This window comes from Ornithorhynchus anatinus, chromosome 14, assembly GCF_004115215.2.
Source record: "Ornithorhynchus anatinus isolate Pmale09 chromosome 14, mOrnAna1.pri.v4, whole genome shotgun sequence".
Taxonomy (NCBI): domain Eukaryota; kingdom Metazoa; phylum Chordata; class Mammalia; order Monotremata; family Ornithorhynchidae; genus Ornithorhynchus; species Ornithorhynchus anatinus.
This window is the reverse complement of record NC_041741.1, coordinates 46,386,201-46,400,417: the sequence shown is the minus strand read 5'-3', so window position 1 is coordinate 46,400,417 and position 14,217 is coordinate 46,386,201. Positions and strand designations below refer to the sequence as shown.

Sequence of the window (14,217 nt, the reverse complement as noted above, 5' to 3'; positions counted from 1 at the left end):
ATGATTTGGTTTGGCCTTTCCTTACACGCACCATCCTTCCCCACACTCAGACAAAAAGTGAAATACATTAGGCATTGTTGTATCCTTCACTGAAGATGCTAAAGAAAGAAAACTCCTCTGTCCTCCTCCTCCTCCCCCCCACCACCAAACAGTTAATAAGGACAGCAGAGGGCTGCTCCCACCAAAGACTGGAGTGGGCAGGTATTTGCTGGTACAGAATGTCGGCACTTTATTTTTAAACAGTGTAATGCAGACCTAGGACGTCCACACTTAAGTGCTAGGACTTCACTGGCTTATGTTCTTCCTTTTCCTCCCTTCCCATCCCTCCATCATCTCCTCTGTGTAAAGGGATGTCCCTTCAGGTCTGCTACAACTCTCTTCACAACAAGCAGTTTTACATATTTTGTTCCCAATGCACGCATGCACACACACAGACACACAAACACGCAGACGCCCATACACACACAGACACACACATACACACACTGGTTATCACTGTAAATTAAAGGTTGCCCCCATTCCGCCCAGAGTACTACCACACTGATGCTCAAAAAAGTTCCTTTACATACTGAAAGAAGCAACGATTCAGGAAAAAAAGTCAAAACAAAAAAAAAGGTGCAATACTTTAAAAAAAAAAAAAAAGGCTTTGCTAGTTAATACCTGCCTAAGCAAAAATCACATACACAGGAAATACGCGACAAAGAGAAACAAAAGGTAACGCTAGAAGTACACACTGGTTTAAGAACATTCGTAAGTAAACGTTTCTGTCAGTGATGGTCCGGTGCTGTAATACACCGAGGCCTGGCACAGGTAACGCTCAGCGAGAAGGAAGCAAAGAGGGGTCAGCTGCTTATGCTTTTTGGAGACTGCTAACGACGTTTATTTTTTCTGTTTTAATAAAATGAAGATATCCGCCAATTTAAAAAAAAAGTAATCCCAAATGAAACGGGCTCAGCCTGAAACCTCAGGTTTTCCCCTCGATTTCTTCACCGGATCGCAGAGACAGACGCTTGTTTAGAGCCGGTGGACAGACAGCAAGTTTTCCTGCTTTGGGCGACAACCCGGAACTGTCTGCCGTCCTCCCATCCCGATCGAAACAAAAAGGCTTGCGCTAAAAACCCAACGGTCCCAAATCATAGTCCCGTTGCATTGCCGCTTATTCATTTTAAAAAACAGAAATAAATAAATAAATAAATACAAAGTCACTCAAGAGGTACTTCCTGCTCTCCTAAGCTTTTTTTTTCTTTTTTTTTTTGGATTTGGCAGTGCTCCACTCTACTGCTGGGTTGAAAGAAAGGCTAGAAAACACACATACGTACACACGCGCTTCTCTCTCTCTACTATTTGCAAGCTGAAATGTGCTTCCCTGTGGTAATCGACAAAAAGCTCTCTACTGAAATTTTAATGCAGCCCAACTGGGCTCGGCTTCAGTCACAGGGGCTCAACCACGTTATGTCGTTCTCAGAGTCAAGTAATGCGGAGGGCCGGCCAGCCAGCCTATAGACTGTCAGCGACGAAGCTTTCCGAGAAGGAGGGTTCTGAGGGTCGGGGGTAGGGGAAGGGGAGAAAAGAGGAGACGTACATACACAACACGCACGCGCACACTCCCACTCACACAGACGAGAGAAACAGATGCACGCGAATGCACATGAACACACGTGCATACACATACTGAAACAAGCATGCCTGGGCAGTTACATGTGCCAGAACACACTGGTATTTATCAACCAGCCAATCACAATTTTTTTTCCTTTTTTTTTTTTGTTTTTAAAGTGAGGCTCCGTCAAGTCTCCCCTCCCCCGCCCCCCCAATTTTTTTTTTTTTTGAACATCTCCCCTCCCCCCACCCCCACCCCAACATGGTAGACCTAAGGACGGAAACACACCCAGTGCAAACAAAGTTAAAAAGCTATTTTTTCAGTATATATGTTTCTTAGCAACAACTTCCGTATAACATGAAAAAGTGAAAAACTAGAAACTAATTTTTTTAATTTTTTTGTGTTTAAATTTAAATGGTATGTGTACTTGCTTCACATTGTCTTTCTAGGTTGGCGTTCATGATTCAAGTATTTCAAGAGTGATATGTTCTCTTTTTGGATTCATATTCCAAACGAAAAAACTGAAGTTAGAAGGGAGGCAACTATGTGCTCAGACAGTCTGTCAATGACCCACCTTTTTTTTTTCTCTCTCCGTTTTCTTTTTTCCTTTTAAAAATGTATTTATTGCAAGTTGAAAAAAAAAACGAAAAGGTCAAGTTAGTGCTGCTGCTGTTCCAAAAAAAGGTCACGAGGTCAGAGTTGAAAGTTCGAAGTTCAGATTGAATCCGACCCTCCTCCCAGAAGGTCACCAGGTAGTAAAGGAGCAGGGCTGCCCATCCTATGGGGATCTTCCACACTCGGGACACCCCACAAGCTAGAAGAGTAGTTTGGGGGCCCCCACAACGAAGCGCCGGCGAGGTCGCCCCCGCCGTTACCGCCCGCGCTGCTGCTCCACTGCCCGAGCCCCGTCGACCCACCAAAGAGATTCAGAGCGGGTCCGACCGGGTCGTTCTGGTTCTGGCCTGTCTCCAGGGATTGCCAGCCGGCTGCGGGTGCACTCGGGGTTGCTGCAGGTGTAGGGGGCTGAGCCTGGGCCAGGAAGCGGCTCACTTCCTCGTCGGTGGCGAACTCAGCCAGGATGGTAGTGTTTCCCAACACACACCTGAAAACCACCGGGAGAGACACGAAGCACGTTAAAAAAAAAAAACACAACAAAACCACCGCGGCAGCAGCGGCGTCCCCCAGAACACCTCAAAGCACATATGGAGACTACAATAATAATTATGGTATCTGTTAAGCGCTTACTGTGTGCAAAGCACTGTTCTAAGCACCAGGGTTGATGCAAGGTAATCAGGTTGCCCCATGTGGGGCTCACAGTCTTCACCCCCGTTTTATAGAGGAGGGAACTGAGGCACAGAGAAGTTAAGTGACTTGCCCAGAGTCACACAGCTGACAAGCGGCAGAGCCGGGATTAGAACCCATGACCTCTGACTCCCAAGCCCGGGCTCTCTCCACTAAGCCACGCTGATTACAAAGCTTGGGATAAAAAGCCATGGTATCCTAGCCAGATCGACTGCATAAAACATGGAAGCGAAAAATACGCCTGAAGACACGGGGCGTCCTTCTGTACTACTTCCCCCTCCCCCAGTGATTCTTGTTCACTGTTTACTGAGTGCCAGGCACTATACTAAGCCTGGGGTAGATACAAGAGAATCGGGTTTGGACACGGTTCCTGTCCTACGTGGGGCTCGCAATTTAAATCAGAGGGAGGACGATTTAATCCCCATTTTCCAAATGAGGGAACCGAGGCACAGAGAAGTGACTTGTCCTAGGTCACCCGGGAGACAGATGGCGGAGCCAGGATAAGACCCAGGTCCTTTGACTCCCAGGCCCGGGCTCTTTCAACTAGGCCACTCTGCTTCCACACGGGCTCTTCTGAGATTGGGTCGAGCTGCGGAGTTATCCCTGCCAGGCCGGGATAATCCTGAGGTGACTCAGCCGGCCGGACTCGGACTAAGCCGCCGGGAGAGTGAATTCCGGTTCGGTGAGAGCGTGTGCTGGTCTGCCTTAGCGGGAGGACGCACTCACATGTGCAGTGCAGTTTGGGCCTTGGCCGCCTCCTGTTTGGTGCTGTATCGGATCAGGGCGGTGCCCTGGGTTAGGTTCAGGTGGAATGTCAGCAGCGGACCATGCTGCATGCAGATCGTTCGCAGAGTCGACCCGTCAATCTAAAGGGAAAGAAAGTGTGTCAAGATCCCAGCTGCGGCGGAGAGGAGAAGAAAAGATAACAGAGAATGCAACAGGATCCCTAAGTCCAGAAGGCCACTACAGGGGGGGTGGGTGCGGGGTGTAGAAAACAGACAGACTCTGACAGAAGGTCGCCAGGCAGTAAAGGAGCAGGGTTGACCACCCTATGGGGATCTTCCCCACTTGGGGCACCCCACAAGCCAAAAGAGTTTGCCCCCCACCCCCCACCACAGTGAAGCGACAGCAAGGTTGCTCCGGCTTCACCCGCCACCCCTGCTGCTCCACTGCTGTTTACACCTCAGGCCAGGCTATCTAAAAGTTTCACCGGGCCAAACGATGTGCAACGGCCTGCCTTACGCTAGCTCTGCTAATCAATGGCATTTATAATGTTGGTATTTGTTAAGCGCTTACTATGTGCAGAGCACTGTTCTAAGCGCTGGGGTAAACACAGGGGAATCAGGTTGTCCCACGTGGGGCTCACAGTCTTAATCCCCATTTTACAGATGAGGGAACTGAGGCACAGAGAAGTTAAGTGACTTGCCCACAGTCACACAGCTGACAAGTGGCAGAGCCGGGATTCGAACTCATGAGCCCTGACTCCAAAGCCCGTGCTCTTTCCACTGCGCCACGCTGCTTCTCAGCATTTGAGCGTCGACTGTGTGCAGAACACTCTACTAAGCTCTTGGGAGGGTAAAGGAGTTGGTAGACACGATTCCTGCCCTCCTTTAACTCAAGTGGCCTGCCTCAGGAAATGCTTTCAAGGTCCACCAATTCCTCAACTTCAAAGTTTCCAAAGGAAAGCTAGCAAAAAGCTTCCTTGGCCCTGTAGGTTTATGGTCTTCGGCTCTGAGAAAATAAGCATATGCTCCTTTGACAGATCTGGAAGGGAAGTGGAAGCTGTCAAGTAGGATTGGATAAAGCACTCAAAAGAACACAAAAGATAAATCTGAATAAAATTCCAAAATTACAACATATTCTTCAGTCCCCACATCCCCCTGACTTTCCCATCACTGTAGACAGCACCACCATTCTACATCTCACAAGCTCAGTGGCCTTGGCGTTATCCTTGACTCATCTTTCTCTTTCAATGGATGGCAGTTTTGGGGCGCTTATTGTGTGCAGAGCACTGGATTAAGTGCTTTGGAAAGTACAATACATCAGAGTTGGTTAGACTTGTTCCCTTCCCACAGTGAGCTCACAGTCTAGAGGGGGAGACAGACACTAATGTAAATAAATTACAGATATGTCCTTAAGCACTGTGGGGCTGAGGGTCGGGTGAATACGAAAAAGCCCAAAGGTCACAGATCCAAGTGCATTCAACCCACACATTCAATCTAATTAACTTGGACCTACTCCAGTGCTTAGAAGAGTGTATGTCACAGAAGAAGCACTTAAATACCATTGAAAAAAACCTCCCATGAATTCCTGATAGTTCTAACTTCAAAACATCTCTAGAATCCATCCCTTCCTCTCCACCCAAACTGTTCCCACGCTGATCCAAGCACTCATTTTCTGCCTTGACTACCGCACCAGCCTCCTGTCTCTCCCCATTCCAGTCCATTCCTCACTCTGCTGCCTGGATCATTTTTCTACAAAAATCACTGAGTCCACATCCCCCGACTCCTCAATAACCTCCAGTGGTTGCCATTTCACCTCCACATCAAAAGAACTCCTTACCGTCGGTTTTAAGACACACAATCAGCTCACCTCCTCCTAACATCTCACTAATTTACTAAAGCCCACCCCACACACAGCACTTCTCTAGCGCCAGCTTGCTCTCACTGTGCCTCACTCCCGTCTATCTCTCCATGGACCCCTTTTTCAACCTCTGTCAGGCCTGGAACTCCCTTCTGTCCACACAAGCCAGATGACCACTCTGGTCGTCAAAGGCTTATTAAGGTCAAATCTCCTCCAGGAGAAGGACTTTCCTGATTAAGCCCTCTTTCCCTGACTCTGCCTCTCTTCAGAGTCATCTATGCACTCTTCGGGCATTTGGTATTCACCCCACCCTCGGTCCCAGAGCACTTACGTACATAGCTGTAGTTTATCATCAATGGTATTTACTGAGCCCTGGTATTTACTTAGTAATCTCCCAACTGTACTTATAATTTATGTATTTATATGTTTACCCCTCCTCTAGACTGTAAGCTCACTTTGAAGAGGGAACCTGTCTACCGACTCTGTTGCACTGTACTCTCCCAAGAGCCTAGAACAGCAGTCAGCGCTCTCGATAAACACCAATAACTGACTGACTGATTCCCCCTCGATAAACACCAATAACTGATTGACTGATTCCCCTTAACTCACTGGGAAGTTGGACAGATAAAATAAAATAACTGGTATGAAAGGGCTTTAGTTAAAACAACAGTGTAGCACATTCTACCGTTCTCAGTTCTCCTATTGCATCCTGTTCTATCCACAAAACACCTGGTCTGGAAGAACTGAGCATAAAGGGTATCATTTGGAAGGAAAGGGGAAGAACAAGTACTTTTCCCCCCTTTAACAGATGTGGAAACTGAGGGTCATATAGCAGGCAAGTGGACTAGAACCCAGATCTCCCAATTCCTGTACCTGTCCCACTATATCATGCTGCAAGTCTTTCGGTTTCCCATAACAGGCTATTTCTTGGCTCTTTCCACCCAGAAGGCCAGCAGCCCATTTCCAGCTCCATTTCCTAGTGCACGTTTTATGCCATTCTTTACTGGTCTCAATCGATCATATCTATTGAACTCTGTGTACAAAATACTGCACTGACTACTTGGGAGAGTACAGCCTAATACAGTTGGGAGACACGTTCCCTGAATCTCACTGCCACCAACCTCCCAGCTCTTTATACTATATGCAACAGCCTGGATTTCCCTGCTAAAAATCCTGCTCACATCGCTGCTCGTCAAAAAGCTCCAATGGCTTAATCATTTCCCTCGGTATCAAGCCCAAACTCCCGACCATCGGCTAGCAGACTCTTAGCCATCTCTCTCCTCCTCCTTTATCTGCTCTCTTCACAGCCACCCCGGGGCAGCCCTCCCAACTCCTATTAACTTTATCACTGCCACCTCTCCTGCCTCCGGCCTCCTGCTCATGTCCCCCCCACCCTCCCAACATTTTCTGGAACTCCCAACCCCCTTTAAAAGCAACAGAATGGCATTTTCCCTATCTTTAAAGCCCTCTGGAACTGCAGAAAGCAGAGAGAACTCCACCCCTTCTTCCTGGTTGCCGCCTCTGGTCTTGAGCACTTGGATAACTCTCCTCAGCTCTGCAGTACTTCTATAAAAATCCACCATTTCCCCTTCCTTTAATTTAATGCCTGCCTCCCCATCACTCTTTCCCCAGCGTTCAGTACAGTGCTCTAAGGCTCAATAAATACTACCGATCGACCGCCTGTGATGAAAAGATAAACAAATGCTCTAACATTCCTCTTCATTGAGAAGTCCTTTGAAAAGAGGCTGCCAATTTGGAAACCCGCTTCAATCTGCCAGCCCATCTGATTTCAAGCTGGATTGGGCGAAATAAGAGTAAACCATCTTACTTGCCCATACCTTAATTGACCAGTCCCATACCCTGTCGCTGGGAGAAATTAATCATAAACTCTATGCAGAGAGTTGCTTTCTGAAGTTGCTCCCTTCAGGTTTTCCTTTAAAACGGAAACAGACATCGGGAGCAGACCAAAGAGGCCGTGCTATTGGCAGCGACCCTGGAAACATTCTGTGGTTTTACCATGGAAACCCTGTGGAATGAAAAACTGGCAGCTATGCCTGTGAGTGACAAGGGCCGGAGGAAACCGGAGCTCAGGATGACTTGTTACACTTTCAAGCCATTTACACAAACACATTCCACTTATTTTAACTGCCAAACACTGGGATTTAAAGGTGCGGGTGGAAGGGTGGGGAGGAGTTTCATCCTATCATAGGAATCAACCCAGCAGATTATGTTTCCTCACTCAACTACTGAGTTACCTATCCTTCACATTAAACGAGAGAAATCGAGAGCCGCTCTTGTTTTCCAACAGGGAAACCGAGGCACCAAGGGGCTCGTGGGACCAAAGGCTTCAGAGATCATAACTCTGCGATCTAAGGACGTCATGACTATTATTTGGGAAATTATCCTATAAAATAGTTGGGAGTGCCTTTGTTTTTTTGGCCCCCAAGGGACTCCTTGGAAAAGAAGGACAACCAACCAAGGGACAACAGTTGACAGGGTTTTGCAATCATTTTAACTCGAGGGTAGCACCCAGGGTCATCACTGAAGCTTTCTATCCACGGGCCCGGCTCGGCCCAGGGGCCAACAATCCTCGAGCAGGCCAACACAAACACAGACATGGGGGCCCTGACGCTTCCCCTCTCATTCCTTGGCACCAAAAGACTGTAAGCTTGTCTGGGGCGGCAAACGGGTCTGCTAACTCTCTTGTACTGCACTCTTCCAAGCTCTTAGAACAGTGCTCTGCACAGAGTAAGCGCTCAACAAAACCACTGACTGATTGATGCGCCCCATCCAAGGAAGCTGATGGGAGGCAGGGCGTTCTGTGCACCGTGGACACCGGGGTCCAAGTATGAGGCGGCTGTGGCGACCAGAGGCTGCTCTGCCACAAGGCCTGATGCCATGTATCCAGGCCGCCTCCTGCCCATTCCCGCCGTAGACCTCGGCTCCTCTCCTTCCAGCCTCACCCAGAAAACAAGGAGAAGCAATACCTGTGGAGTGAGATTGTGAAGAACCAGCCAGTAACTAGGACGAACTGAGCCACCATCGCTCCAGGCAGAGGCTAGAAGCATCGCAATAACAAAGGGGAAAAAAATGATTAGAAGCGAACGAGGGTACCAAAGGTTCACAGATTTCTCTCCTTTTCAGTCAGTCGCTGCCAAATAAACTAACATTTCAACACTTCCTAGGCTTCCTTGAAGGACATATTTCCTCTACCCACCCTTTACTATGTGTGGGGCTCTCCCAGTCCCTTTCCACTTCCAGCTACTCTCCCGCCCCCTGGGAAAGCCCCAAATTATGGCTGACCTCCCTCGGCTCTCAGAATTCCTCCCGCCCTCTTCGCTGCCTTCCGCAAAGCCTCCCGTCCCGCCCCCTCATCCCAATCCCTCCCCTCTCTTTCCCTCCCTTAGCACCCTTCTGCCCGTTCTTTTCCCTTCCAATCCTTGGAAGTTCTGGAATCCCTTCCCTCTCACTGACAGTACAGTTTCCATTCCAAGGCATATTTTTTTCCTTTACCGGGCAACCGTGATTTCCTCTCATGTGAAGACCGCATCATTTCTGCACCATTAGCGCTGCATAACATAAACCCCTCGGGGCCGAGCAATGATGCTATCGGGAGATCCTTCTCACCCGAGGCAAGCCTTGAGTCCTGTGCCCCCCACCCCCTGACTGATCGGGGTGCTGTGCTGCTCCAGGGAGATGATGATTTGGGGTTGGTCAGACCGGGAGGTGGGCGGGGCAGCCCTGTAGTGTTCCTTGAGGAAATATGGTTTTTCCACATCTTGTTGGAGAGATGAGTGGGGTTGTGTCCTATGGGATCAGGGGACCATGTTGATTTGTAATCATTGAACTTTGCTACAAGAAAATAAAAGCATGAATTACTAACATGGCAAGGACCAATACAAACTAGCAATCATATAAGTACACGCTGACTTTACTCTGAATCACAACAATTTAGGGGGTATACTGTGCCTTCCAGAAAATACATCATTTTAAACAAAATTTCATCTTAAGGTAAGTTTGTCAAAAAGAGGTCATGATGTTCAATATAGAATTTAACCTTTCATATTTCACCTACATATTTCTGAATTTGTTAAGCATGAGCCTGGAAGTAGAAGAACCTGGGTTCTAATTCCTGCTCCCTCACTTGCCAGCTGTGTAACCTTGGGCAAGTCACTTTGCTTCTCGGTGCCTCAGTTCCCTCATCTGTAAAAGGGGAATTGAGACTGTGAGCCCTATGTGGGACATGGACTGTGCCCAACTTGATTAGCTTTATCTACTCCAGCACTTAGTAGAGTACCTGGCACAGAATGCTTAGCAAATACCATAAAAAAAATAAATAAAACAAACACCTGGACGTGGGGCTGTGACTTGGGGAAAATACATTTTCATCCTCACTATTTTCTTATCTAAACATTAAATTCAGGAGAAACCTAAATACATAACAGAATGTCAATGGCAAACTTGAGATGCTGCCTTTATTTGAATCATCTATGTTCTCTTTTTTGAAAAGCTCTGCATCCCTTAAAAGAATGTGAAGCCTGGCAGATATCACGGGGATTCCTTTGGATTTAACAATTTTACATTCATTAGCAGAAAAGGCAATTCAGTTCTTCAACTTTTTTTTTTTTTTTTTTTTTTAAGGAAGAGCAGGGGTGAATTTTCAGTTTCCCCATTTCCCAGTCAAGGATTTGCCCATTTGGGAACACTGCTCCCTCGGGAACTGACTAAAGCCCACTGTGAGCTGCTGCACCTGAAAATAACCTCAAAGGGGCAGAACAGAAAGGGATGACCAGGAGGTAGTCCCTTTAAGCCTATCGCGAGCAGCGTGTGGTGAAGAAGGGCAAAAGGCAGGGGGAGGTTTGGAGACATGGCGTACCTTAAAGCCACCTGTGGCCCTCAGGCTTGGGGATGCAAACTTTAATTATGTCCATGTCCTACCTGGGTTCCCAGTCTTAACCCCCATTTTACAGACGAGGTATCTGAAGGTCAGAGAAGTGCTCAAAGTCTCACGGCAGACAAGTGACAGAACCAGGCTTAGAACGCGGGTCACCCGACTCCCAGGCCATTCTTGCACCAGACCCTGACTTGAATGAAGTGACCAGGAAGCAGAAAAAGGCAACCCTCGGATAATCCCTGAGGTGGCTGGGCTACAAGTATTTGGCACATTGTTTACTTATAATAATAATAACAATGGTATTTGTTAAGCGCTTACTATGTGCAAGCACTGTTCTAAGCCCTGGAGCAGATACAAGGTAATCAGGTTGGACAGAGTCCCTGTCCCACATGGGGCTCTGTCTCAATCCCCATTTTACAGATGAGGTAACTTAGGCACAGAGAAGTAAAGTGACTTGCCCAAGGTCACAAAGTAGACAAGCGGCAGAGCCGGGCTTACAATCCAGGTCCTTCTGACTCCTTGGCCCAGATTCTACCCACTAAGACACGCTGTTTCCATGCTGTGATCCTCCCTGTTCTACTGTAGTCTAGGGATATGGACCCCAGAAGATCCCAGACCCTAGCTGGGCCCCGCTATGGGGAACAGGGAAAAGCCCAATTTGAAGTACTTGACGAAAGAGAGCCACAACTAGACTAGGCTGACTTCCCACTGAGGGAAGGTTTTTCTTGACGGATCTCCCTCGGCAAAATGAGGGCAAGGAGGGATGAAAACGGAAGATGGAAATTGGCAGGGGAAAATGAAATGGAACTGGAAAAATTTAAGTAACACAGGGAATAACTGCTACCCTTTCCTTCTCTGTCCATGGAGAGCTGGCTTGGCTCACGGCGGGGAAGTTATTGCCCATCACATTTGCTGATCGTGTTGCTTTTAACGCAAGGGAATGGGGTGAGCATATCGCCCGGATTCACTGGTACAGTTTGATTTTCCAAGCCGGCATACCTGAAGTGCTATGAACGTTGGTAAAGGAGTTGTCAGAGGCACTGTAGGGCCAGGCACCAGGTGAAGGCAGCGAGGTGTTGAGGGAAGAAGTAGACCCTTTGATGGGCACATGAAAGGAAAAAAAGAAGAAAATATTACATACACAGTCTGTACTATGCTGAAAGGCAGCCAATTGAAGAGCTAACTAGGACTCATCAGGAATGGGCCGGGAATCAGGGTTATGCCTGGGCCCACCCAGGTTTTCTCCCAACAAGACTCCTCCCACCACTCCCCCCACCCCCGGCTGGAGGCCCGGTAAGTGTGAAGACAGGGTGGGGAGTGCCCATTTCTGGGAGCTGTCGAGAAATGCCAAACCAAATCCCCATCCTGTTCCCCACCCCTCTCCACCTGGCTGGGTCTGGATAAAAACCAACAGACCGAAAGGGTCATCGGTTGGAACGCCAGTTTATTATTGCTGGAGGGAAGAGTCCTTGGCTCCCGGCAGGGCAGGGCTGGGTGGGAGTGGGGGGTGGGGGTGGCTGCCCTTTAGCTTTGATGGAGGGAGGAGCCCAGAGATTCATGGTCAGGGCCAAGCCGGTCATGCTCTCACACAGTTCTGCGCTCTTTTGATGGAGGGAGGAGCTCAGACTCATACAGTTAAGCGCTCAATAAATGTGACTGACGGATCCCAGAAGAACTACAACCAGGCAATCAGAGGCTTTGCACGCTCATTTACCTGTGGTGTTGTCCCGCAGAAGTTGGTGGTCAGTATCTACAATGGGAGAGGGGGCTGTCGCTCCCAGCACACTTCCAGGAGTCACGTAGGGGTCAGATTCGGGGTCAATGTTTTGGATACCTTTCCACGGCACTCCCGGTTGAAATTCTGGGGCAGGAAGGATACAAACAAGAGGCGGTAAGCCATTTTAAAAATAAAAATAACTCAAAAATATTTGAGAGAATATATTTGTCTTGGTTTTTTTGGAAGGACTATTATTACAGAAGATGACTTTTGTTAGATGGGATTAGCTCATTTACTACCCTTTAAAATTTCTAAGAATGGAATTTATGGCTTTCGAGATAAACCGGCCCAAATATGTGGGCCCATGCCCACAGACGCACTTAACTGCGAATGATTTTCTTCCTCCTTTGACATCAGCCCAGTTAACGACATTCTCTAGACTGTCTTTTAGAAGTGACCTAGGGTACCAGCTGCATTTTCAGCAGGATGCTAGTCCCTGGGGAAGCAGCGTGGCTTAGTGGAAAGAGCCCGGGCTTCGGGGTCCGAGGTCATGGGTTCGACTACCGGCTCTGCCACTTGTCAGCTGTGTGACTGTGGGCAAGTCACTTCACTTCTCTGTGCCTCAGTTCCCTCATCTGTAAAATGGGGATTAACTGTGAGCCTCACATGGGACAACCTGATTACCCTGTATCTCCCCCAGCGCTTAGAAGAGTGCTCGGCACATAGTAAGCGCTTAACAAATACCATCATCATTATTATTATTATTATCATGTTACTACAAAATAAGTGACTTCTCCACAACTTGAGTTTTTCCTGGCATTCCCTACCCATGATTAGAGGCAAGCTTAAAAACAAACAAAAAAAACCCCAGAAAAAATAATTTAAAATGACCAAGTCACTGAAAGAACCACAGAAACCTATGACCCATTAACTATATGTCACATGTGAAATCAAGTTCTTCAACAGCAGAAGGGTGACAAAATGACTTGAACAGAACTCGTCTGAATGGAGGATAAAGCAGTGGTCAAGGAAATTAATGTTGGTATTTGTTAAGCGCTTACTATGTGCAGAGCACTGTTCTAAGCGCTGGGGTAGACACAGGGGAATCAGGTTGTCCCATGTGGGGCTCACAGTCTTAATCCCCATTTTACAGATGAGGGAACTGAGGCACAGAGAAGTGAAGTGACTTGCCCACAGTCACACAGCTGACAAGTGGCAGAGCTGGGATTCGAACTCATGACTTCTGACTCCAAAGCCCATGCTCTTTCCACTGAACCACGTGCACCCTTTGTGTACCGTCCATCAACCACTCAATCGATCCATCAATGGTAGTTCAAAAAAAAGGAAAGATGTCCTGGGCAATACCTGGAGGCCAACTGGCATTACTGGATTTACTTCCAATCTTGGTTGTTGGTGGAGATTTGGCAGGTAACCAGCTATCACCAGCGGAACCCGTATGGCTGCCCAACGTGTCACCCGGGATGATGTCAAACTGGTTGTACGGCGATCCTCCTCGGTTCTTCCCAGGGGGCACTATGGCGCCTGAGAAGCAGACAGGAGAGAACATCGCACTCAGGAGCAGGACTAGGTCCTCGCAAAGCAACTCGAAACCGTCCCCAGAAACCGCCCTTCGGTCGTCAACTTACTTTCTTGGAAGCAGCAGGGCCCAGTGGGACGAGTGCTGGCCTGGGTTCTACTCCTGGCTCCGCCATTTGACTGACACCCAGGCCTGTGCTTTAACCACTCGGGTCTCACTGCTTCTACTGCCAATTCGGCCTGCAGCTGGCTAACCCGGGCAAGGACCCTGCATGAATCCCACCCTGTGCTGCCCTCTTGCCCACCTCTTGCCGCATAACCCAACGGCACTGTAATCAAATCCTCCCCACAGGTTCTCGCGCCTGAAGTTCATCCAAAAGCGGAATTTACTGAGCACTTTCTGTGGGCACAGCCCTGGATTAAGCACTCGAGAAAGTGTAGTAGCACAGAGCTGGGAGACGGTAACCCCGTCCACAAGGAGTTCGGGAGTCTCAACCGTTATTCCTGACAAGAGGCTTCACCGTCTTTGAAGAGTCTAGAAAGTCAGCTCTGCCAAGTATTAAAAAAAAACAAACCCCAGTGGTTCTG

At 48.2% G+C, this 14,217-nt stretch overlaps 1 protein-coding gene across 6 annotated transcripts in view; it reads right to left on the bottom strand.

The window, feature by feature from the left end:
• Positions 1 to 1,900: 1,900 nt before the first annotated feature.
• Positions 1,901 to 14,217, bottom strand: part of TNRC6B (trinucleotide repeat containing adaptor 6B) — a 167,657-nt gene continuing 155,340 nt past the window's right edge. For 3 of the 6 annotated variants that reach the window (XM_039914022.1, XM_029078919.2, XM_029078920.2), the window contains 7 exons: positions 13,459 to 13,635; positions 12,091 to 12,237; positions 11,376 to 11,471; positions 9,110 to 9,334; positions 8,470 to 8,540; positions 3,626 to 3,765; positions 1,901 to 2,699 (listed from right to left, as the gene is read on the bottom strand). In XM_039914022.1, the coding sequence (XP_039769956.1) occupies positions 2,312 to 2,699; positions 3,626 to 3,765; positions 8,470 to 8,540; positions 9,110 to 9,334; positions 11,376 to 11,471; positions 12,091 to 12,237; positions 13,459 to 13,635 (1,244 nt within the window). In that variant the 3' untranslated portion in view covers positions 1,901 to 2,311. Of the gene's footprint in view, positions 2,700 to 3,625; positions 3,766 to 8,469; positions 8,541 to 8,995; positions 9,335 to 11,375; positions 11,472 to 12,090; positions 12,238 to 13,458; positions 13,636 to 14,217 lie in introns of all 6 variants that reach the window. The other 3 variants (XM_039914020.1, XM_029078918.2, XM_039914021.1) reach the window with 1 other exon arrangement.